This window comes from Myodes glareolus, chromosome 10 (genome assembly GCF_982192425.1).
Source record: "Myodes glareolus chromosome 10, mMyoGla1.1, whole genome shotgun sequence".
Classification (NCBI taxonomy): Eukaryota; Metazoa; Chordata; class Mammalia; order Rodentia; family Cricetidae; genus Myodes; species Myodes glareolus.
Window position 1 is genome coordinate 66498 of NC_142035.1, and position 25367 is coordinate 91864.

The following is a 25367-nucleotide window of genomic DNA, read 5'->3' on the forward strand; positions in this document are numbered from 1 at the left end:
GATCAAAATGGACACTCTGAACGTGGCTGGCAATGAAGGCTGACTGAGAAGCCAAGGACAATGGCACTGGGATTTTATTCTACTGCATGGACTGACTTTGTGGGAGCCTGGTTTGTTTGGATGCTCACCTTTAAAGACCTGTATGGAGCGGGGAGGACCTTGGACTTCCCACAGGGCAGGGAACCCTGACTGCTCTTAAGACTAGAGAGGGAGGGGGAGGTGGGAAAGGGGAGGTGGGGAGGGGGAGGGAAAAGGGAGGCGGGGAAGAGGTGGAAATTTTTAACAAAAAAAAGGTAAATGAACATTTACATCCTAGCGTCCTAATCTCTAACAGCACTTGTTAACATACTACTTATCTTTGTGTTATTTTAGAGCCAGCCTTGCCTTAGCTAAATTCTACTTTGTGTGACTATCTCCTTCCTTCCTAATCATTGGTAAATCCTTTATAGCACCAATTCTGCTCTTCTACATCACAGCTTAGTAGTGGCGTGCTACCCAGTATTTGAGATGCATTTACAACCTCCACAAATTAACTCCAAATGAATTTTACATCTAAACGTCAAATTTGAAGTGGAGAACTTCTAGAAGACACTTGAAACTAGGCCCCTTTGAGTTTGGCAACCTATGTAGTCCTTGGAATTTTTATCTAAGGTCCTGATGTATTGAGAAAGTAAGAGAACGCCTTCTCTAAAACTAGGAAATTGCTTGGTAGAGTTGGTAATGATCTGGGGCCAGGGTCTTTGGCAGAGGGGTGGCATCAGATCCTGAGAACCCACGTTTTTTCTACAGTTGGGGCTGTGGTTATTCATCCCAAGGCCACTGTGGACTAGTTTATAATGCCCTTGAGTTACCCAGTGTTCCTCTTGTGCAAACCTATCTGAGTAGCCTCCTTCTGAATTTGTAAAACTGAACCCATTGGTGTTGAATTTGGCACAAATCTCCAGCCAACCTGGATAGGTAGGTCCTTAGATTGGAAGCCAGGGCTAGGAACTACTGTGCATCCTGCCTTCAGCTCACCGGTCCTGTCATTCAGGCCTCACTCTCCAATCAGAGCCTCTTGCGGACCCACCAGTCAGATGGGAGGGTACTTCTGGGAGCCAAAGCTTGTTTCCTGTGGAAGTCGGAAGTTGTCCCGTGTGTTGTGCTTTGGGCTCCACCTTGGTGAGAAGGCGGGTTAGCTTGGCTGCTGCACCATGGTGAGTAAAAGAGCCTGTTCTCCACGGATAGGGAGAAGTGGCTGGCCTTGGTGAGAAAGAGGATGCTGTCTCTAGACTGTGTGGCGCGGCTGACTGAGCTGCGAGAGGTGGTTTGGTGAGTCCTCCCTTGGTTTGCTGGGAGTCTGGGGGCTAGACACAGAGTTCGGCGTGTTCCTGCTGGTTCTGTGTGGTCCTGCGTGATCCTTGCAACTCCCTGGCCCAGGGAGGCAGCCCCTGAATAACCTCACTCCGCCGGCTGCATCTGCACACAGCTTTGGGAGCAGGACGGTACTTAGAAATATCCTTGTTGTTGACGTCACTATGAAAGGCAGGCGCCTGTAGTCCTGGTATTGTCAGTGTGGAAGGCAAATTTGCCAAGCTCGGAGAACCCTGATCTCTAGCAGCTTCCAAAAGTTCTGCAGTTTTAACATTTAACATTTAGGTTTCGGATCCGCCTGGAGTTAATTTTGTGGGGCTTGTAAACGATTATCTCCTGTGTAGAGTGTTAGGAAACGTCCCAAGACGAGCAGCTCCGCCGGCGCAAAGAAATCCAATCAGGTCAAATCAAACCAAATTAAAATGCCCATGTTTTATTAAGTGCACACTTTCGGGGGGGGGGGGAGCAGAGCACGGCAGGGGAGAAAGAAAACCGAGGAGCACGTGCAAAACCCGGGACCACGTGTTCTTCCTCTGGGCGCCCATGTAAACACCCTGTGGGAGTGGTCCTGAACCCTCCCTGGAATGCTGGGATTTGGAGTCCAGACCAACGCAACTCCTAGGCCAGGGGGCTGGGATGGATGCCAAGGGCGGGGGTGACGCTCCCAACTTAACATCACATAGAGTAGCACTCCACGGCCAAACTGTGATGTAGAAGAGTAGAAGTAATTGTAATAGAACTGATGGTATAAGGATTTACCCATTCTTAGGAGAACTTAAGTCACAAAGTAGAATTTAGGTAAGGGCGGGCTCCATCCCAAATACCCCAAAGATAAGTAGTACACTAACTATGCCTGCTAGAGAATGGTATGGGAAGATGGAAAGTTTGTTAAACAGTATTAACCACCTTTAGAGCTGAATTCCCATAACAAGGGAGACAACCCTGATTTACAGCCAGCAGAAAGGCCCATCCCTTCATTAAAAGACAGACCTCTAAATGCTGTCAAGGGGCCATTCCAGGTACAGTCAACATTAAGTCCTGGTGTGCCATGAAGGTATATTAATTCTAGAACAGCTGCATCTCTAGTCTTTTTTGAAAATCATTTTGAGTTAAGGTCTTCCATATTGATTGAGGTGGACATGAACCCTGTCTGTAGCCCCACAGGGCATTGCCCTTGGCTCTCCTCCCGACTGACTACCCTCAATCCTTAGTTTACAGGTCTGCAGCACCACAGTTCTAAAATTACCAGTTTGAGTCACATAGTGGGCTATCCATTGCAGTGACAGGAAAAGGATTTCCCTGTGGAGCATGGCTTCTCCCTGTAGAATGGAAGAAGATCAGTGTACTGTATACACTGCAGGGGGAAATGTACTAGACAATAGCTAGATCACAGACTGAAGCTGCAGGGGTCTTCATCATAAAGAATGACCTGATAGGACAGGGTGAATAACATTCTGTGTAATTTCCCAGCATGCATTAATTCCTTCCATGTGAATGAAGACAGACAGAATTGATGGGTGTACAATTTAGGGAGGGTAGCTTGAACTATTGAGTATTCAGTTTCCAATTGTGGAGCTCTGCTTTGCAGATGTGTGCAATCCTGGTTGACACAGTAAGTTCGCTCAAAGGTTTGAGACACAGGCCATTGGCTGGAAATCTGTGTCAGCTTACAGCACTCAGCAGCTAACATTTTACATGGGACAGAGTCATACAGTCTCTTATTAATGGCACTCATTAGTGCCGGGAACCATATGACTTCACTGGGCGGCAAGGCCTGAGAATAACATGAATAAGTTTTCCTTTTGGCAAGGCCTAGGAAAATTTAAAACATTTTTGGTAAGGCCAATAGATAGTTTGCTGTGTAATTCTGGGCACGACTCCAGGAACATATTGCTGCCTGCTCTCCTTGCTTTCCTTACAAAAATTATTGTTGATTGCCTTTAGTTTCACTTTCTTAGAGCGATAGACGAAATGAGTATTTTATTAGGAAAACCTTCCCCTGATGATCCTCCTCTGGGTGAGCCAGAGGGGAATGTTGTTAAAAATATACAGTGGATCTGATTCAGCTCTTAAAGCCTTTGTTGTTTCAAGTGTTACCTTGAATTCAGGATTCTCAAGAACAGGATGCTGCCTTTCCAAAGCACCTTGTGAGTGGTCTGAAAGAGTCACAGTAGTTCAAGACATTCCATGTCTGCTCGATTGTCCTGGAGAGAATGATTCTAACCACAGGAGTCTCAAGAGTAATGCAAACGAGTAGATGATATCAAGAGTTAATGGGAAGAATTTAAGAACAGGGAATGAAGTAGAATCCTAGAAACCCACAATGCCCTCATTTCTCTAACTGTGTCAATACTGCAGGAGCCAGTGTTGCAGGAAGCTGAGAGGAAGGGGTATGAGAATGAGGGATACCAGCAGTGCCAACTGTTAAGAGCAAACCTTTTAGTTATGTGGCTTACAGGGTGATAGGAAGAAGCCTGGTATGTCCCCAATAGGAGATAGAGTAGTATAAAATATAGACTTAAGTTATTCAGCCTTGACTGAGTTGATTTTAGATTTGAGCTGAAATTCTCTTTTACTTTGCATCATGATGTGACTGCAAATGTTGCCAACTGGGCACACTGTTCCACCTGTAGGTGTGCCTAGTTAGAAAACTTCTTTTGTTGCTTGCTATACTGCTTATGCTTCTGATATTAAAGCTACAAATCAAGTAGGTAATGATTACTGGTGGAGAAGTTGAGGGACGGAAAGGGAAGGAGATAAGAGAACAAATTGGCATTATTGTAATTATTATTAGAAACTTAAGGAAACAAATATGACTGTAAAACTGTTCATGCAAACTATTGAAACAGTATAAATAAAAATGACTCAGGCTATCTGGGGCCACTTGTTTGAAACAGGTGGTCAGACTATTCTTCCTTTCAAAGACTTCACACATCTGTCCCAGGTCATCGGACCCTTTAAGAGCAAGGCACTCAGCAGTGTTCTTCCAATTACTTTTGTCATTTTAAAAAGTCAATTATTGGTATCATTTTTTTAAACTTTCATTTTCTTTAAATGCATTATTGCTCTAATCTCTATTTGTTTCTATTTTCCAATGTGTCCTGATTTAAGAATTTCATTCCATTTTTTCTGAAGTGCTATATTTATTTATTTATTTATTTATATCAGTTTAGGGGGTGGTTCTCAACCTGTCACAGCTCCCTTTGGGGGATCAAATGACCCTATCACAGGACTGGCCTTATAGCCATTGAAAAACACAGATATTTATTTTATAATTCATAACTGTAGCAAGAGTGATAGTAATTTTATAGCTGGGACTGGGAGGGGTTACCATATCATGAGGAACTGTATTAGAGAATTAAAGCATTAGGAAGGTTGAGAACTACTGGTTTCAATCAATGTCTCCTGTAGCTCAGGCATGCCTCACACTATATAATTGAGAATTGCTTTGAACACCTAATCCTGCCTCTGCTGCTCAGTGCTGGGAAGCCAGCTCTGCAATTCCTCCAGGCTAAATGTTGACTGGTTTGTGGAAAGAAAAAAAATAGACCAGTGATTGAGTATCCTCCAACTTCTCTAGATTTTATTGTGAATTTACAAATGAAGTGGGACCTATGTGAGAATTGAGTTCACTGGCCAACTGTTGAGCAAGTATAGTCACAGCACACAAAAGAATGGGCAAGGAGGGTGAAAACTCTCCTGCTGCGACAGTAGTTGACATTAGCAGTGCGTAGTGAGGGAATCAATTTCAGATGTTCCATAAATGTCCAGACTGACCACTTCATGGTTTCATAAACCAGGCAATCAAGAATCTGGATAAAGAACTGAATTTTCATGGAACCAAATTACTGTAGTTACAGTAGTTCAAGCAAAATTGAAGAACTGGATAAAATGTGGCCCTGCGTAAAATGACTGTGTTTTCCAGGTTTAAGATGTATAACCCCAAGAAAAATGGCATAAGTAATACTTTGTGTGCTCTCATACAGATCCATAGTCTCTAGAGCACATGACCAGTTTCAACTTTTTAACATATTTTGAGGGGATTAAAACTACATCATTTCCACTCTCTCTTTCCTGCCTGTAAGCCCTGCCATAGATTCTTCATTGACCGCATTTTGTTTACCAACAGTTACTCTTTGAATGTGACCTGCGTTTGGTTGCAGGACCTCCTAGCTATGAACATTGAGTGTGCAATGAAATGTGCACACATAGGACTCTGTGCCTTAGAAGAGGAACAGGAAATGTTCTAGGAGAATGGAAGAATGTTACTAAACTACAAATTTCTCAGATTATGGCCCTGTCTTAGTGTGGAAGGGCAGAGCTGGGAAGGCTTGGGCAGTCTGAGTCATTTGATTTCTGCTCACCCAGTAGGGTAACTGCTAATGTCCTGAAGCTCAGCTGGGTGGTCCTAAGTAATGATGAACTTTGGGAAGACTTAGCAATCAGGAGCACCAGTTGATGTGGGAGAATTGTCTGTATTGTGTCAATCATATTTTAATAAATCGCTGTTTGGCCAGGTAGGCATTATAGGCAGGAAAGCCAGACAGGAAGTAGGGGTGGAGCAAAGAGACTGGGAGTATTCGGGAAGCAGGAAACTCCCTCCGCCATTCCTGCCCAGATCACCGAAGAGGCAGGATGTAACCTGCCCAGCTGAAAAAGGTACCAAGCCATATGGCTAACATAGATCAGAATAATGGGTTAATATAAGCTTTAAAAATTAGTTAATAAGAAGACTGAGCTAATGGGCCAATCAGTTTATAATCTTATGGAGTCCTGTGTGTAATTTTCTTTGGGGCTTGCGGGTTGTGGGGTACCCGGCGGGACAGATACCCCAACCATCTAGCCCTTCATGTTACAACCAGTGAAAGGTAGTTTACAGGTTCTTTCCAGGATTCACTTCTTGTTCTGCTGTAAGGACCACAAGCCATGTCATAGTGAATGTGGGGGCTACTGTCCCCAGACAGGAAGAGAGGTTGACTGAGCTATCAGAATCTGAGCTGCCTGAACTGGGATGGATCATGAACCAGATTGAGGTTCTGTTGGTTACTATGGTGACCTGGGCAGTGGCCCTTGACCTCTGAGCCTTGTTGAGTGTGGATTCCCTGGGGAGGGAGAGGCCCTGCCACCCTCCCCATGGGGGACTTGTAATATAACTGTCCATTGTGCACACATAGGCATTGCTTTTGATGTGCAGTGGGAAGACAGATTGGAAAACTGAAGGTCTGCTTTTTAGAATTTCTGAATGTTACATTCCACTTTCAGGTTACAAATGTTAAAGATAGTTTAGAAACTGGTAGAAAGGAGATGATGGTCATCATCCTTCAGCAATACATGATTATGATTGTTTTTGTTCTTTTTGGGGGTCGGCCACCCAACTTCCTAATACATCACACATGGAGACTTACTCTTAATTATAAATGTCTGGTCTTGGCTTGTTTCTAGCCAGCTTTTCTTAACTTTAAATTATCCCATCTATCTTCTGCCTCTGGGATTCGACCTTTCTCTATTTCTGTATACCTTTCATTATTTCTTACTCCTTGGCTTGCTGTGTAGCTGGGTGACTGATATCCTCCTTTTTCTTTCTGCTCCTTTCTCTCTTCTATTTATTCTCTCTGCTTTCCATTCCCACCCATTTCTTTCTCCTGCCTAACTATTGGCCATTCAGTTCTTTATTAGACAATCAGGTGTTTCAGACAGGCAAAGTAATAGAGCTTCACAGAGTTAAACAAATGCAACATAAACAAAAGTAACACACCTTAAAATAATATTCTACAACATACGATGTTTTAACTTTCTGCTACTGTCAGCCATCACGGTGTAATTCAGTGAAGTTCAGTTCCAGGGCACAAAAGAAGTTTCTGAGCTGTAGAGGTATCTCAGGTTTGTATGATGTTAGACAGGTGGATAGGGCAGATGCCATGTCTTGTAACATAATAGTCCGTGTGGTAGGGAGCAGACACTAAATTTCTCTTTACCATTGTTTTGTTATTGGGTGTCTTTGGGGCTGGATTTGCCTGAAGCCATAAGCGGGCATGAGGGTCTGTAGAGGCATAGTAGGCTCTGGAGGAAATCACCTCCATTTCCAGGGAGGGCTCTAGAGCATGGATGGGCCTCTCTGGAAGAAATATCAGAAAGTTAAAAGTTTAGGGGTCACTTTGAGTTAATTTTGTTGGAGTTGTGAAATCTGTGTTTATTTAATTTCTATACACATAGAATCAAAGGTAGCTGGTAAATTGGTCAACAGTTTTCCTGGCTCAGTTCCTTTGTTCATTTGATTAAAAGTTAGGTATATTTTCCTGCTTTCGTTGTTGGCCTTTTCTCTTCATCCTTTTTATTCTTTCATAAATATTGTACACATTCTTCATTGTTTTATCTTTTGTAGTAAATATTTCAGTCATATTGTGCCAATGTGTGTACTGGTTTTCATAATCCCATCGAGCATTCTGGGTGTTTCCACTTCGCACGTAGCTTTGGAATTAGTTTTCCTGTTATAAACTGTTGGGCATTGTCTTTGGAATATATTTGATTTATGGTGCAAATTGACCATAAGCAACATTTTAAGATTGATGCATCATGTTCCCTAAGATCATTTATATACTTTATTTATTTAGGCTTTGTTATTGTTAGTCTGTGAGAGACTTTTAGATTATTGGCTAAAAAGTATTATTGGGCTTGACAGCCCTTATTCTTCCTGGGGATGACCTGCATTCAGATCCAAACACCCAAATCAGGAGGCTCATAACTACCTGGTACTCCAGGTTCATGGGATATGATAGCCTCTTTTCTTGCGTGTCACCTGTACACACATGGAAGACATTCTCTCAAACACACAAACATTTACATAAAAATGGGGATAAATTTGTTTTCAAAAGTTCTTATGACTTATAAAGCGATTAGAGTAAAACAAATTGCTTTAGGTTTTTAATACAAATCATACATTGTTTCTTTAAAAATCTGCTCTCTTGCATTTGGTTTGCAAATGAGATGATGATCATGTTTTTTTTTCTTTCAGTTTGTTTATATGGTGGATTACATTGACAGATTTTAATATATTGAACCATCCCTGCATTTCTGGGATGAAGCCTACCTGGTTATGATGGATGATATTTTTCATGTGTTCTTGGATTCAGTTTGCCAGTATTTTATTGAGTATTTTTGAATCAGTGTTCATGAGGCAGGCTGTGAAAGTATACAGCAGGTGATAACTAGTGTTTAGATTATCAGCCCACCAGATGAATGACTCTCTGATGGGGAACCCCACCTAGGAAGACTGTGAGGTTACTAACTAGATAACCAGTTGCTCCTTGTCTGTATTTTTCTCATGTGCCACTTCATTTCTTCCCTAAGAACTGCATTTCTTCCTTCATAACAGCTATGGGTGTTTTCCCATTGCTTGTGTGTTTATCTCATGTATATATTCCATCTTATGGGCACGTACATTTTTGAATGATCAGGAAGATGTATTGTTCTGGTATATAAACCATGCTCTCATTGTTCAGTCTTTGTCGTATTTTACAGTGAAAAAGTTTGAAGCCTGTTCTCTATCAATAGCACAACTGACAGGACATACTGGCCAGACGCAATATCCTTGTGGAAAGATCGCAGGAGGAACTTTCACAGCGCAGAATTGCAGGTGTCTGGCCTTATTATATCATAGTCCTTCAAGAGGTTAAGCTTTCCCCGCTGACCCTTATTGGAACCAGCGTTTCCCTGTTCTGACTCAAAATAGTAATTAACACTTTGTTTACAATTTACACTCCAGCTTTTGGTGGAAGATCTAACTAACTGCTTACTTTCAGCCCTCGATTTTATGTGAATAACAGACAGTTAACTAGCTAATTATCTGATCCAATCAGGAAGGGATTTAGTTTACACTCAACTCCACTGATGAAAAAGGCTCTGCGACCGCCAGAGTTATGAGACAATTCTCAGCCTCTCAGCCTTGAACAAAAACTTACCAGGTCCACTCCCTAGGTTCTGAAACTACTGTAGGGCAGAAAATGTATTCTTAGGTCTGAAATGTTTCCTTTTTTATGCAGCCAGTTTTTGGTGAAACTGCTGACACAGATAGTGCTGTTTGCTTCCTCCTTGTTAATGCAGGGTGCTTAATTTTTATCCTGTGCCTAATTTTGCAGGAAGCTGCTTTTCCTGAACCACCATAGAAAGTGGGCACTTCCTGCACTTTTTGCCTTTTTGTGTTTTCTGGACTATAAAATAGTCATCTCTACTATTAGTTATACTAAGAAGTGTAAAATAGGGCTGGAAATGACTCAGTGGCTAAGAGCACTGTGCTCTTCCAAAGGCCCTGAGTTCAATTTCCTGCAACCACGTGGTAGCACACAACCATCTGTGGTGAGATCTAGTGCCCTCTTCTGGCTTGCAGGCATACATGCAGACAGAACACTGTATACATAATAAATAAATAAATAAATAAATAAATAAATAAATAAATAAATAAAATCTTTTATAAAAATGAAAAGAAATGTAAAATAATGTGTACCATGACTAATAAAAACCCAGAGACAGAAATTGAGGTTTAGCCTGAAGGTCAGAAAAGTAAGACAGCCAGCCACTGGTTCTTACCGCTACCTCATTCCAAAATGGCGATTCTGCCTCCAGGAAGCCTCAGAATGAGACTGACTGTGTGAGAGAGCTGTTTCCTCCTATCTTATATTCCTCTCTAGGGCTGAGATTAAAGGTGTACCCGACTACTGCCCTGTTTCTATGGCAAACTAGTGTGTCTGCAGGGATTAAAGGTGTGTGTCACCACTGCCTGGTCTGTAAGGCTCATCAGTGCTGCTGTTTTACTGTTTCTTTTATTAGTGGAAAGAGCAACAAATAGTCCATTAACCTTCATGATTAGCTTCCAATGTTGTTTCTCAGTTTTTTGTGTGTTAATACTATGAAAAAGCAAGTGATAACTAAAAGCATCGGGAAGTCTGATGAGTCTCCAGAGGCATCCATCTCTGGTCTATGAGCAATGTATCTAGAATCTCTTCCAGAAAAATGTCAATGATGTTGTGAGAGCCAAGAATCCAGAACATAATAATCCTGGTCTGAAGTATCATCATGGATATGAAACATTTCCTGAAGAGGTTTCTTGCCACACCAACCCCAGTAGATTCTGTGTGACAAGTTCCACAGACTGAGGCCTTAGACTCCAAAGGGAGGAGGTCTCCTGGAACCGGTTGTGGAACTCTCTAGCCGGAGAAAAATACTGAGCCGTAGTTCTCATGGCAGATTGTCTGTTTTATCTTCTATTCCTTTTCTATATTTATGAGATGTTCCTGATAGCCTGGGCCGAGATTTTTAAGTGATAAAATTGGATAAGAAGCCACCCTTTGAAATGGGGTCACTGGCCATGACCACTTCTCTGAGAGATTCAATGCTTTGCTTCATAATCATTTACATAATTACAAAATAACACTTTGATGGAATAACCTCAACAATATATGAACTTGTATGGCTGTGTGTGTGTGTAGATGAGGTTGGCTCTGACATTGGGGTATAGAAAGCATTGTTTAAATATAGTTTTAAATTGAACTTTGAGGATTTTTAATATGACAGAAGCTAGATGTTAGATAAGTATTACTCATGGAAATTTATTAACTTGATCAAGACCTAGGAATCATAACCAAGTGCCCTTGAAGACTTTTTGAATTCACTCCTGAAAGTTTGCCATTAACTGTAAGTGATTTTTTTTTTGTATTTTGTTCTGTTTAGTGATTATGTTATCTGTTCCATTCATAATTGATTCTTTGAACTCACTGTTTAGGAAATGTAATACCTGATTGATTTTGTGTTTTCTTGTGCTAGATGATTATGATAATTATTCTTTTTGATTGCTTCACTGGACACATCTTTTAGAATTGTAATGCCTGTTTTTCTTGTATAAAATCCCCTGCTTGAAAGCTGCAAAATACACTCAGATTCAAACTTCCTCTCTGTTTCTGTTTGTCACTGCACAGTCCCTACCCACCTAGTCTTTGAGGAACCTCCTCCCAGAAAGTCCCATACCCGGCTGGGGTGGTCAGTGGCAGTTTCTTTAGTCACAGTTTTCACAGGTGTGTCTGCCAGAATCATGCGTAACTGATTTGTTCTTTCTGGTGTGATAGTAGTCTCTGGAACTTGTTGTCATAGTTCTTCTAAAATGAAATTTGTTAAACAAGGAATTTGTCTGCCAAAAGGGCCAATATGATGTATACAAAAAGTCAAAAGCTCTCCTTTATCCAGTGGGATAATATCTATGTGGGGAAGCAAGTATAGTCAATCTAAATATCCTTCCAGTCACATCAAATAAAGAGCATGTTTTAAGCTTGCTAACTTTATGGGTATCCCCTGTCTGTGATTGTGACATGTTAAGGGAAAGATCATTGAGAGAGTCATTAATAGCCCTCTAGCCTTCCTAGCAAGTCATCTTTGGGTTCATCATTATATAAGTACCGGAGTCAAAAACTCATCTGTTCGAGGGTTAGGCTGGAAATCTTGAGTATGTTTCCCTGTCCTGAGAAAGGAGCTGTAACTTAGAATTTTTGACTGGATGCTTGGGTTTCGTGGTGGTTTAGTTGCTTACATGTTTGTATTTTTCTAATTTTTATTTTCCTTCATAAGTACTTGTTGGCTTTTGTTTCTATTTCATGTGTATCCTTGTTGATTACTTCCATTTGCAAGCAAAGTCATTTGCTAAATTATACCTCACTTTTTAATCCACTACCACCGTGTATCTGTCTTCTCCTGGAGTGTAACAGATACCAAAGCTCCATTTTTTTCATACTCCTCTACAACAGGAATAAAACATATCATTATTCAGAATTTGGTTCTTAGTATAGAACTGGCTGGAGTGGCTCTTAATGCTGTATACCAGGCTGACACACCTGATTCTCATGAAATCATTTTTTTATTCTAGAATTCAGTATATCTTTGAAGTTCATTATGCATGTGTATGTAATATATGCTTTTTCTTTGTCTTTCTTTGAGACAGGGCCTTACTATTTGATTACCCCACTGCCTCCTGAGCTAAGGAATTCGAGGAATGATTCACAGTTTCTGGATCTGCTTTTATTTTCATTGTATTCAAAAACAAATGAAAAGAAAGTCTTAGGGAATCCTTATAAATTTACAAAATTTAAACAAGAAACTTGTGAATGGTAACAAGTAGCATAGGAAAAAGGCTGTGGTGTCTTGGTAGGTTCTCCATGAATTTATTCACAGAACTTCAGTCTTGGAATATTCATTCTTACCTTCCAGGAATTGGTGTGAAGAAGTATATTTGGACTACATGGTAGATGCCAGTTTTTGTATGTTGAGCAATGTCTCAGTTGAATATTTATTAGTTCCTGAATTTGTGAAATTCAGTAAATTACTTATTTTATTACTTAAAATTGGAATTTTTTCAGAGATAGGAAAACTGCATGTTTTAGAGAGTAAGTATTGCTTCTAAGGATTTTGAAATTTCTAGGTATATGATTTTTTTTAATCCCACATGTTCTGGAAATGTGTTCTCATCTTCTAATATGTACAATGGATATGTTGAGCATACCTGATCAAAACATCTGAAAACCTGTCAAAATGTTTAAAAGCCTTATGGATGATACAAGCGTAGCTGGTAAAGAGACATTGCAAACATCAAAAGGCACTGAAAACTTTTGTGTAACATACTTACATCTTGAAGAATTACTCAGTACTGATCATTTGAAATAATGTAAGTTTTCTAGATATAATTTAATAATGTCTGGGTCTTTTTATCATAGTGTTCTGCATGACCTTATGTTCATGCAGAACTTTTTCCTTTTCAGTTCTTAATATTCTTTATTATGTATGTTTAGTGTTTTGACTATTGTGTAACAAGGGGACATTTTTTTGGTCCAATCTGTTTGGTGTTCTGTAAGCATCTTTCACCTTCATAGGCATATCCTTCTTTAGGTTGGGAGAGTTTTCTTCTATGATTTTGTTGAGTATATTTTCTGGGCCTTTAAGTTGTACTTTTTCCTCCTTTTATTCCTGTTATTCTTAAGTTTGGTGTCCCAGATTTTCTTTGACCTATGAATCCTTTTCCTCTGTTGTGTCTTCAGTACCTTAGATTCTTTCTTCCATCTCTTGTATTCTGCTGTTTATGCTTGCATTTGTGGTTCCTGATCATTTACTCATAATTTCCATTTCCAGAATTCCCTCGGTTTGTGTTTTCTTTGTTTCTATTTTTGGTTTTCAAGTCTTGAATCATTTTTTTTTTTCATCTGTTTGATTGCTTTTACTTGGTTTTCTCTAAGGAATTTTTTGATTTCTTCCAATTTTTTGTTTGTCTTTTCCCCCACTTTGAGGGAATTTTTCATTTCCTCTTTAAGGGCCTGAAACATTTTCCTAAAGTTACTTTTCAGTCATCTTCTGCTTCATCTGTGTTGAGGTGTTCAAGTCTTGCTGCTGTAGAGCCACTGATTTTTTTTTTTCATGGTGCTGTGTTCCCCTTTGTGTTGTTCAGTGTGTTCTTACCTTGTTGTCTATCCATCTTTTCCTTCAATTGGTGTAGTTAGGGTTGTGTCTCTGGTGGTCAGTCCTTCACGTGCCAGTGAATGCTAGGCTCAGATGGTCTCTCCTTGTGGTGGAGTCAGGGCCATGGTTCCAGTCACAACAGATGTCGCTCAATGGCAGAGCAGAGGTTAGGGGCACTGGTGGAGCATGGGCAGGCGGCTGGGCCATCTTTGCTTGCTGGCTCCAGCAGAGGTCAGGCCTAGGCGGACCTTCCTTGCTCGCTGGCTCAGGTGGTGGTTAGTCATGGGCAGCTGCGCCTTCCTTGCCTGCTGGCTCTGGCAGAGGTCCCCAATGTAGTCTTGACCTCCAAAAATAGAAAAATCTCAGAATGAGACTCCAAATCTGTCTTTATAAAGCTTTCATAAGCCCCTTTGTCTGCCTTTCCTTTGGGGTTTCGCTATAATTTCTCAGCAGCCACAATGAGTTCAGCCAACCTCTTACCTTTAAAACCTTGTAGTCTCTGCAACTTATAGTGGATATCTGGTGCTGACTGATTGACAAAAGCCAGGCTGACTACAGACCAATTTTCTGGTGCTTCCAGATCCGAGGGTGTATAGGTCTTATAAACTTCTGTCTGCCTCTCTAGGGATGCTCCTGGTGTTTCTTCAGGCCTCTGGCATACCTGAGTAACTTTGGACAGAAACCCCCCATTAGAGTCTGGAGGTAGACTTTCAGCCTCTCCCTACATTTTTCTGTGTAGAATCCCAACTGAGTCACATCACAGAAAACCCAACATTTATGAGATCTGATTTGGTGGCCAGTCTTCCATCTGGGCCTGGAACCAATTTCTAAACTTCTATTCTAATCCTGTCCCTCTCCTCAGTAGTAAAGAGGACTTGGAGCAGTTGAAAACAATCATCCCAAGTTGGTTGGTGAGTGAAAAGAACTGAATCCAACAGGTTCAGTGAGCCTTGCTGGCGTCTCAGAAAACTTAGGATTTTTTTAATTTCCAGTTATAAAGGTTGCTGGTGACAAAGGGCCAGTGGACTAAATGTTGCCTGCCCTCAGCATCAGGTTGGACCACAGCATGCAATGGAAGGGCCATGGAATTATCCCCAGCTAGTGACTCCTCCCTTGGAGAATGGGGGTGTGTGGGGGGAGCTCCTCCATCCCCCCCCCCCCCGCCTTCCCATAGCTCTCATTCTGGGGTACCTGGGGGTAAAGTGGTGGGATAGAAAAGAACCCTTTCTCCATGTTGCCTGGAGAAAGAAAGAAAGGGTACAGGGGTGCTGTAGGCAGTGGTCTGTCCCCCTCTCTCCTTTGAAGAGAATGACCCCATTCCTAACACAAACATTTTGTAGTGAATCATCAGCTTTGTTTTTTGGTTTTTTTGTTTGTTTGTTTGTTTTTGTTTTTAAATAAAACGAATGAGAATTAACATAACATGGTCAAATCTCATACCTCCTCTGGCCTTTTACAACTTACTATACATCCTCAGGTTCCTATCTCTGCTCAGACAGCCTTCTCTTTTATTTTTCTTCTCCCTATTATTTTAGTATCCTGCCTTTTCTTTTACTTTCCAGACATGAAAACTTTTTATCAAAGTCCTTCTTGTGGTTTCCTTTAGTAGTCTAGAATACTGTATGCCTTTAATATTTAAACAAGAACAGAAACATACATATACCAAAGCAGAGATAACTCTAAATTTGCATCATCACAGAAAAACTTGTACCACGAGAAGCATCTAAGACTAGCAGTAGGGTTTTCTTTTCACCCTAACCAATGATAATCAGCTTCCTCAGCCACCACAATGATCAACTACAGGTTCTCTGTTAGGCACCCAAAGTCCTGCCATGTCCTTATCAAGAATGCCTTCGCCCCCTCCAGATAATGAGCCCCGAGTCACTGACTTGGGTTTGAAAGTCCTTGGAGTGGTCCAAAATAAGACTCAAGGGAAGAAGTTGAGTTTGACTGCCCCACTCCTAAGAGAAGTAAATGAGGTAACATTACAAACAACAGGAAAACACAAAAATAACACTGACAGAAATACATCAGCACAGCACTTAAAAAAGAAACCCAGAACCAAAGCAGGCTGATGGCACGTCTCCCTGGGGAGTTCCCTGTTCAACCAAAGGAACCCTCTGTCCCATCCAGGTGGGCCCAGGACATCTCCCAGTCCACGTGGCCTCTAATGTATCCATCAGTCAAAACCCCAGCCTACAGATTCAGTTATTTTGAGCCACCTGGGGGGGGGGACACAGACCACAGAACAAGGAACAGAACAGAACCAGACAAAGAGGGCTCACTTCACTTACCAACCAGCCAGGTTATCAGACACTCTACATGGTGGGGTTCCCTGGGGAACTTTATGGACAACGCACCAATTGTTAGGGTCTGAGAGAAGCCTCCAAGGAAAGACCAACAGCCATGTATGCGATAACAAGAGTGCTTTGTTGATTCCAATGTTGGGGTAGCACTTGGCGACCACTAAAGAAGGTCACAAGCTCCTTTTAAGCAGAGTTAGGGAAATTCCAGGGAGGAGAGACTAATCTGTGACTGTTTGGTGGAGGAAAGATTAGTCTGGGGCCTGATTGGTTGGGGGGGGGGGGGGTCCTAGTGCTTAGGGACCTTCTAGCAGCAGGGTAAGGAAAGCTATCTTGAGTTATCAGGAGACTGGGGGTCATGTGCTGAGCCAGCAGAAGGGGCCATGGAGCAGTTGAAAACAATCATCCCAAGTTGGTTGGTGAGTGAAAAGAACTGAATCCAACAGGTTCAGTGAGCCTTGCTGACGTCTCAGAAAACAGATTAATGAGAAGTCATCTTCCTGACTATTCATAGATATATATGCTCCTAAGATTGAGGTATAATCATGAGCTAGCAGAAGACTGGGATGCCTGCTCCTAAGTTGTGGTTTTTCTGATGACTGTTTAGCCCTGTCCCATTTTAGTAAACCGAAACTAAGGCCTGATCTCTATTAGGGCTACTAGGAGAGCCTGTCTTGGCTCTGGTCTACCACCACCACCTCCCCATCCCCAGCCTAAGCTTTCTCACTGGGGCCAGGGCATTGGGGGAGGGGTTGATTCAGATTCTGAGAATCCAGCTCTTCCCATCACATGGAGCTATGGTTATCAGTCCCAAGGCCTCTGTGAGCTTGGTCAATAACATTCTTAAGATACACTGTGTTCCCCTTGTACAGCATTATTTTATTAGTCCTCCCTGAATTTGTCCCATTGTATGGTAGTTTCTTTTACAGCCTGGGAGAGTTCAGCTCTCAGGGCTGCACCCAGGGTCACTGAGAAAATGCTTTTTAAAGTAGCAGGGCTTAAAACGACTTCCTATGTAAGAAGATTCATACAATCTGAGGATCATTCCCTTTTATTCTTCTTCAGCTCAGGTTCTCTTCATTGTTTTATTCTCCTTGTTCCACAGCTTATTTCAACAACAAACTTTCCGCAATAAAAAATTACTTAAACTGAGGGGAGTGAGTAACCATGACAGTGCCTGAGCTCAAGGTCCCTAGTTTCCCAACCTGAACCTGGGGCCACATTGCCTTGTGAGACACGCTGCTGAGGAATTCATGCAGGGGGTGATTGTGGTCTTTATCAGCTAGACTTTTAGTAAGCAAAGAATTGGCATAGTATTTTAGATTGCTTTGTATTAATAGCCTTGGTTAGACACCTGTGACTGTCCTTGTTCATATCTGTAAAGTTTTAAATTACGATATGTATACAAAACCATTCAGTCTAGTTTGAATTGCTGTGAGGTTTCAGATCAGCTAAATGTGTGTAGCCTGTCTTAGACTGGGGGAAATTGTTGTTTTCTTATGTTATTCTGAGTTAAAAACAAAACAAAACAGACTTTTAAGTGTCTTACAGTCCTCACGGGACAATAGATCTAGTTATGAAGCATATCCTCGTATATTTCTGTTCTTCAAAATTATACAGATTAATGAGAAGTCATCTTCCTGACTATTCATAGATATATGTGCTCCTAAGATTGAGGTATAATCATGAGATTACATATACATATCACATGAGATACACATTACAGTGCAGATATTGGGGAGATACCACAGTTGTTTCTGCACATGTGGAATTACAGAGAGAAGCAACAGTTTCCAGAGTCAGTAGTTCCATAAGCCTTGCTTGAACAAGGTTCTCCTCCATCAGAGAATTATTCATCTGGTGGGTTGACATCAGAATTATCAATTGCTATCTGCTGCATTTGCGTCCTGACCCGCAGTAGCTCATGACAGTTTCTGCTGACTTCATAAAAGTCTCCCATTTCTTTCCGTTCCCCGCTAGAAGTAGCATACATGATGCTGTTCTTTTTAAGAAGCTTCCTTGGTAAGAGGCATAGCTTGTGCAGGAGCACCTCACCCCAGCCTTTATCTTCTCTACCTTCTCCATTTCCTATCTTTCTCATCTTCTGGCACCTCCACCTCAGGACCCTGTCACTGGAGAATGACTTGCTATTTTATGTCGCTGTTATACTTAAGAAATAATTCTGGGACTATCTTTGCTGTGTAAATCTCCCATGTGCCTAAGTTCCTGTCCCTATTTAAATTGTTCAAAGTGTAACCTGGAGCCTGAACCTAAAATAAGAGTGACAGGAAGTGTGTAATGCAAAGTCTGTTCTAGGCTGGCTCCTCTTTGAGCATTAGAGTAAGGTGAAGCATACGAGTACTAAAGCAATTTTTCTTTATTAAACTCTTAAATGTGTAGAGTGATTTCTTCTTGGGACGGCATATTACTTCTAGAACATCTGCACTTCCAGCCTTTTAGAAAAGTATTTCTGAAACAAGCTCTCCTATGTTGTTGACTCCAGTAGCCTTGATCCCAGTCTGTTGCTCTCCAGGTCATTGACCTTGCTATCCTCTATAGTACACTTCCTACATTCTTAAATGACTGTACAACCTTGGAATTTAAAAATTTTTTAAATTATCAGCTATCTATTGCAGTCACAGGAAAAGATTTCCATGAGGAGCATAACTTTTGCCTTCAGACTAGACTAGGAGAAATAGTTCATGTTGTACACTGCAGAGGGGAAACAAGGTCAACAATTAGCTGCTGGAGTCACAATTATGAAAAAGGACTTGTTTGTGGCAGGGGGAGTAGTTTTGTAATTTCCAAGCGTGTATTAATTCATGTCCTGTGAATGAAGGCAGACCAAAATTAGTAGTTTTTCCACATTGAGGTTAGCTTGAGCCAAATAAAGATCTTCCAATTAAGGAACTTTTCTGTGCAAATATGTTCAGTCCTGCTTGACACAAAGATTGGTAAACAGAACTTTGACTGTTATTCTGTCAGGTTACAGATTTCAGCAGCCAACATCTGTCAGTCTCTTATTAATGGCATTCCCTCTACTAGGGAAGGGACTACTCTTTTACTCTTTTTCTAAGTCAATATAGCTAAGTTTTTTATCTTAAAAATAAATCATTTTCATCATTTAAAAAATGCCAATTGCTTGTATCATGTTTGAAAATTTCATTTTCTGGGCTGGAGAGATGGCTCAGATGTTAAGAACACTGACTGCTCTTCCAGAGGTCCTGAGTTCAATTCCCAGCAACCACATAGTGGCTCACAACCATCTGTAATGAGATCTGGTTCCCTCTTCTGGCCTGCAAGTATACATGCAAGCAGAACAATGTATATGTAATAAATAAATCTTAAAAAAGAAAAGAAAAAGAAAATTTCATTTTCTTTAATTGCATTACTGCTCTAATCTCTATTTGTTTCTGTTCTCCAATGTTTCTCAGTCATTAGGAATTTCATTTCTTTTTCTCAAGTACTATTGATTTATTTCTGTTTAGAGCAATGCCTTCTCTATCCCAGGCTTGCACCACACTATCAAGTTGATAATTGACTTGAATACCTACTCCTTCCTCTGCTGTCCAGTGCTGGGAAGACAGTTCTGCAGCATCTTCCAGGCTGGGACTTGACTGGTTAGAAACATAGACCAGTTAATGAGTGTCCTGCAACATCTCTAGCTTTTATTTGGGAAAATGAAGAGTGACCTGTTCAAAAATTGAGTTCAATGACCAACTTTGAAGCTGATGTAGTCACAATGCAGAAAGGGAGGGATAGGATGGAGGTTGAAAGGTTTCCTGCTTTGCAGTAGTTGAGGTTAACAATGTGGATCAGGTAGTCAGGTTTAGATGATCAACAAATATCCTGACTGACCATTTACTGGTGTTCACAGATGAGGGCAATCAAGAATCAGGATAAAATCTGACCCTATCACGAAACCAAATTACTATAGTTACATTTGTTCAAGTACAATAGAAGATCTGGCTAAATTATGTGGCTTTGCCTAACAAGACTGTTATTTTTATGATTTGAGATGCACATCCTGGGAGCAAAGGTATGAGTAACCCTTCATGTGCTCTCACACAAATCCCTAGTCTCTGGAGAACATGGTCATAAAGCCTGTTTCAACTTTTCAAAATAATTCTTTGAGATTATAACTAGATCATATATAGTCTCTTTCCTGCCTCTAAGCCCTACATGACCCTCACTGTTTTCTAATTCATGGCCTCTTTTTGCTTTAACAATAGTTACACAGTAACAACAGTTACTGTTAGTGTGTGACTTGTGTTTGGCTGTACTGCACATTGAGTGTGTAATGGAATGTGTACAAGACTGGAAGAATTTCTACTAAATTACAAATTTCCTAGACCATGGCCCTGTCTGCATCTAGGCAAAGGAGAAACGGAGTTTCTGAGCTGCAGAGATTTTTCTGGTATGCTTGGTGTTAGGTGGGTGGATAAAATAGATTCCACAGCTTGTGCTATAATCTATATAGACGTTAGATTATTCTTTGACATTGTTTAGTGTGTAGGCATCTTTGAGACTGGGTTTATCTGAAACTTCAAGGGGCATGAGAGTTTTCAGAGCCATAGCAGGAGATTACCTCCATCTGTAGAGTGGGCTCTAGAACATGGGACTTCTCTTTGGAAGAAATATCTGTAGCTGGAGGGTCAGAAACAACAATTTTAGTGTCTGTTTGAGTTAATTTGGTAGGTGTTATAAAGTCTGTTTATTTAGTTTTTATATGCATAGAACCGTAGGTAGTTGGATAACATTGGTCAACATCGCACTTTTTCTGGCTGAGCTCCTTTAGTCTTTTAATTAAAAGTTCACCATATCTTTCTGCTTTTATTCTTGACTTTTTCTCACCATCCTTTTATTCTTTCACAAATATTGTACACATTTTTAATTGTTATAACTTTGTTGTAAGTATAGAAGTCACATTGTGTCAATGTGTGTAGTATTTTTCATTGAGGATTCTTTGTGTTTCCACTTAGCATGTAGCTTTGTAATCAGCTTTCCTGTTATAAATTGTTGGGAATCTTCCTTGGATCATATACAATTCATGCTGCAAATTTACCATAGACAACATCTTGGTATTGCTACCAACATCTTGGTATTGTATTTCCAAGGGCCGTTAATTTACTTCTTTATTTATTTAGGTTTTTTATTGTTGTTAATTTATGAAAGGCATTTAGCTTATTGGGTAAAAATACTGTGGTGCTGAGCAGGTTGCTCAGCAAAAATTCTTCTTGGGGATGACCTGAGTTCATATTCCCAACTCCTAAGTTGGGAGGCTTATAACCACCTGCTACTCCAAATCCAGGGGCTCTGACACCCTCTTCTTTATTGGTTACCTGCAAGCACATGAAAAAATTGGTCTCTCACATACAAAGAGCCACAAAAAAATGGGGATAAACTCATTTTCAAAATTTCTTGTGACTTACAAAACAATTAGAATAAAACAAGTTGCTTTGGGTATACAATACAAATCATACAGTGTTTCTTTCAAAATCTGTTATTGTGCTTTTGGTTTGGAAGACTTTCCATTTCCTCATCCGATACAGACTTACATCCATTCATCTATCTTGGGAAACAAAATGGTTTTCAAGTGATCCTAACAAATACCCTTTTCTTTATCATAAGAAAATATGGCCCTTTTAGTACACAAATCTATTTTCTACAAAGTTAAAACATCAGACGCCTTTGATTGAATTTTTCTAGTTGGTTGAACATCCCTCTCTGAACAACCCATTTTCTGTCATTAGCAAAGGAGAGAACTGGAGTTCACAAGATGAGTGCTAGCCAGTGATTTCTTGGATTTGGATTTTAAGTAGAATCTTGCAGTTATTGGTTAAAGGACCATGGTATGTATCTGTAGGTATGCCTTTGTGCTTTTGTCTATAGTGCCATCTATGTTGCTGATTTTATTAATTATCACCTAATCATATTGTTGTTTTTCTGGAAAATGATGGGCCTTTACCAGCTTTTGTATTCAGAAAATTTGCTACATTATATTATGAGTTCCTTGAGTTTTTGTTAGTTTGGGAACTTTCTGTGGACAGATAGTTTTGGTTTTCTTGATCTTAGAGGCTTGCCTTTCCTCATTTCTTGGCATATATTTGTTTTCAAGTTATTGCTCTTTTTATGTTGGGTATTTGCTGCTTAAATGATTGATACGGTTAATACATTGGTTTGGGGTTTTTAAAACCTTCTCATGTTATTGTCTCTTCATATTAATTAATTAATTTCATCTGTCAGTATGACACCATCTGAAGTAACATCAATTGAAGTCATGCCCCATCAGAATGACTGGTTGTTCTCTGTTAGACATTGTGTTGATTGATGAGTGATGTGGGAAGCTCTTCCACCGAGGTTGCAATACTCTAAGCAAGTGGGCCTGAGATGAATAAGAGGGATAGTTGAGAATGAGACAAGTTGACCAAACAAGAAAAATGTCAGCAAAGTTAGCCCATGTCTTTTGCCTTCAGCCATGAGCTTGAGTTTCCATTGTAAGCTCCCACAATGGTAGACTGTGATCTGGCAGAATCACCCAAATAAACCTATTCTTTACCTGAGACTCTTTTGGTTTTTTTTCTTTTTTTTTTTTTTTTTTCTTTTTTTTTTTTTTTTTTTTTTCTTTTTTTTTTTTTTATTGGCCCTGAAAAGGACCTTTGGAAAGCAAACGACAAAAGCGTGGGAAGCTCAGCCGCCGAAGCCATAGAGGGTGCGGCCCTGGCGCTTGAGCGCGTAGACCACGTCCATGGCGGTGACGGTCTTGCGCTTGGCGTGCTCCGTGTAGGTGACCGCGTCGCGGATCACGTTCTCCAGGAACACCTTCAGCACCCCGCGGGTCTCCTCGTAGATGAGGCCGGAGATGCGCTTGACTCCGCCACGCCGGGCCAGGCGGCGGATGGCGGGCTTGGTGATGCCCTGGATGTTGTCGCGCAGGACCTTGCGGTGGCGCTTGGCGCCGCCTTTGCCCAGGCCTTTACCGCCCTTACCGCGACCAGACATACTTTAGCCAGAGAAAGAAAACCCGACCCTGAGACTCTTTTGGTCAGAGAATTTAAACACTGCAAGAAACAAGCAAGTTAGAAAAAAAAAATTGGTACATCAAAGGTGATTTTCTTATTGCAACCAACCTGGGAATGTTGACTTTTGAAGAATGTTGAATAGATCAAGACTTTAGATGGCAAAAAAAAAAAAAAAACCATAGAAAGCTTCACACAGAGCTTAATCATCTGTTCTTGTAGGACTTGATATTTGGGAGTGTTTTGAGTAATGCAGACAGTAGGTTTTCAGTGGGAAATAGACTCCTTGGAAAATTTAGCTAGTGGTGATTTGTATAATATTTTGTGTCAATGTTGTTCTTATTTTCTCTATTCCCTGAGAGAGTGAGTAAGGGAGAATTAAAAACGAATTGGGCTGATTTCTTAGACAAAGTATTATTTCTGTTGGACGGTTATTACTAATAACTCATTTAGGTCTATAGTGAAAAAAGAAACAAGTGAGGAAGAAAGAAAAGTCTGTGTTTTGTAGAGAAAAACAGCACTAGGTAGTTTGAGATGACAGTCCACTAGTGAAACAGAGGTAGGAAATTTCAAGGTGTTTAGCACCATTGAAGAGAAGGTCCTTGGTCTGCACTGGAAGCCAAGGAAGGTACCCTAAGGGTCAGACTCTATCCAGTTAAACTCTATCCAGTTAACTAGGATAGACAAAGTGATTCCTAGTCCCAAGAAGCAACTTCATACAGAATCTGCTGCAACTCTGGTCCAAGCATTGTAGGGCCCATCACAACTTAGAAACCAAATTTGGTGGCTCATCAATGTACTGGTTATGGAAACAAGAAAGATGCAAATTTTAAAGGTCATGGATTCTTCCTCTGTGGTTCCAGTTCAGCACTGTTGTACACATCTTTGGCAGTCAGAAACCCAGTGAGAAGACTAAGAATTCATTGTATAATTCTCTGAAGATGAAGTCTGTGTTGTATTTTGAAATCATAGAATGTTGAGATACCCAAGCAATAAGACATCTGCCATGGAGAGTTGCATGCAGTGTGTGGAAGTAGAAAAGCAGACACAGGTGTGAAAATTTGCAGAGATAGAGCTATCTAAGCCCTTTGAGACTGAAAGCCCACCTGTCTGTGACAGAGCTACAGGATTTGGTATTTGCCCTGCTGAGTCCAATCTTCCCTCACTTACCCACATTCCTCTTTTTTTTAAAAAAAAAAATTATTCCTCTCTCATACAATATAAATTGAGATAGGAAATTTCAAGGTATTTAGCACCATTGAAGAGAAGGCCCTTGCTCTGCATTCCCCAAGGGCACCTAAGCCTTCAATTTATGGGAGTTATAGGCGCACAACTTCTCATACAAACTGACTACAGTTCCCCTCCCTCTACTCCTTCCAGTGCCCTCCCCACTCCCCTGTCCCCCAGATCTACTCCTCCTCCATTTCCCTTCAGAACAGAGCAGATACCATAAAAATATCAACCAAACTAGGCATAAACCCCTGTAAATGGAGACCACTTACTCATTTCCTGGCCACCCAGATCCAAATAATCACTCAAAAACTATATTAATTACAACACTGGCCAATAGCTTGGGTGTATTCCTAGCTAACTCTTATATCTTAAATTAACACATTTCTATTAATCTGTATATCACCACGAGGCTGTGACTTACCAATAAGGTTCTAGCATCCTTCTGCTTCAGCAATTACATGACATCTCTTTGACTCCTTCTTTCCTCCTCTGTCTCTGCTTGGAATTCCCGCCTTGCTATACTCTGCCCTGCCATAGGCCAAAGCAACTTCTTTATTAACCAATGGTAATAAAACATATTCATAGCATACAGAGGGGAATCCCACACCAAACCCCATATGAAGCCTTGACTAGGAGGAGAAAAGGGGTCCTAAGAGCAGACAAAAGAGTCAGAGACACCCTCCCCCACCCCCACTGTTAGAAGTCTCACAAATACACCAAGCTACACATCCTTAATGTTTATGTAATGGACCTAGCTAAGATCCTTGAAGTCCCCATGATTGCTGCATTAGTCTCTGTGCACCCCCACAAGCCCTGTTTAGTTGATTCTGTGGGGTGTGTTTTCCTGGTGTCCTTTAGGAAAATTTTTGACTAAAATGCATTTGAAAATATTTTCTGGGCCTTTGAGCTGGAATTCTTCCCCTTCGTTTCTATTATTCTTAGCTTTGATCTTTTCATAGTGTTCTAGACTTCC

The 25367-nt window shown here is 40.8% G+C and overlaps 2 protein-coding genes across 2 annotated transcripts in view; one reads left to right on the forward strand and one right to left on the reverse strand.

Annotated features, from left to right (window-relative positions):
- Nucleotides 1-1040: 1040 nt before the first annotated feature.
- The window catches only part of LOC125405062 (uncharacterized), a 33234-nt gene continuing 8907 nt past the window's right edge, over nucleotides 1041-25367 (forward strand). Inside the window, exon 1 of the mRNA XM_087910891.1 lies at nucleotides 1041-1196. Within this exon, the coding sequence (XP_087767017.1) occupies nucleotides 1194-1196 (3 nt within the window). The 5' untranslated portion in view covers nucleotides 1041-1193. The remainder of the gene's footprint in view (nucleotides 1197-25367) is intronic.
- On the reverse strand, nucleotides 22753-23144 carry LOC148120557 (histone H4). The gene has a single exon (XM_087911406.1). It carries the CDS (start codon nucleotides 23142-23144, stop codon nucleotides 22833-22835), a length of 312 nt encoding a protein of 103 aa, XP_087767532.1. The 3' UTR covers nucleotides 22753-22832.

Excerpts from the sequence above, each read along its gene's own strand:
- LOC148120557 (XM_087911406.1), bottom strand. The coding sequence starts at position 23,144 with ATGTCTGGTCGCGGTAAGGGCGGTAAAGGCCTGGGCAAAGGCGGCGCC.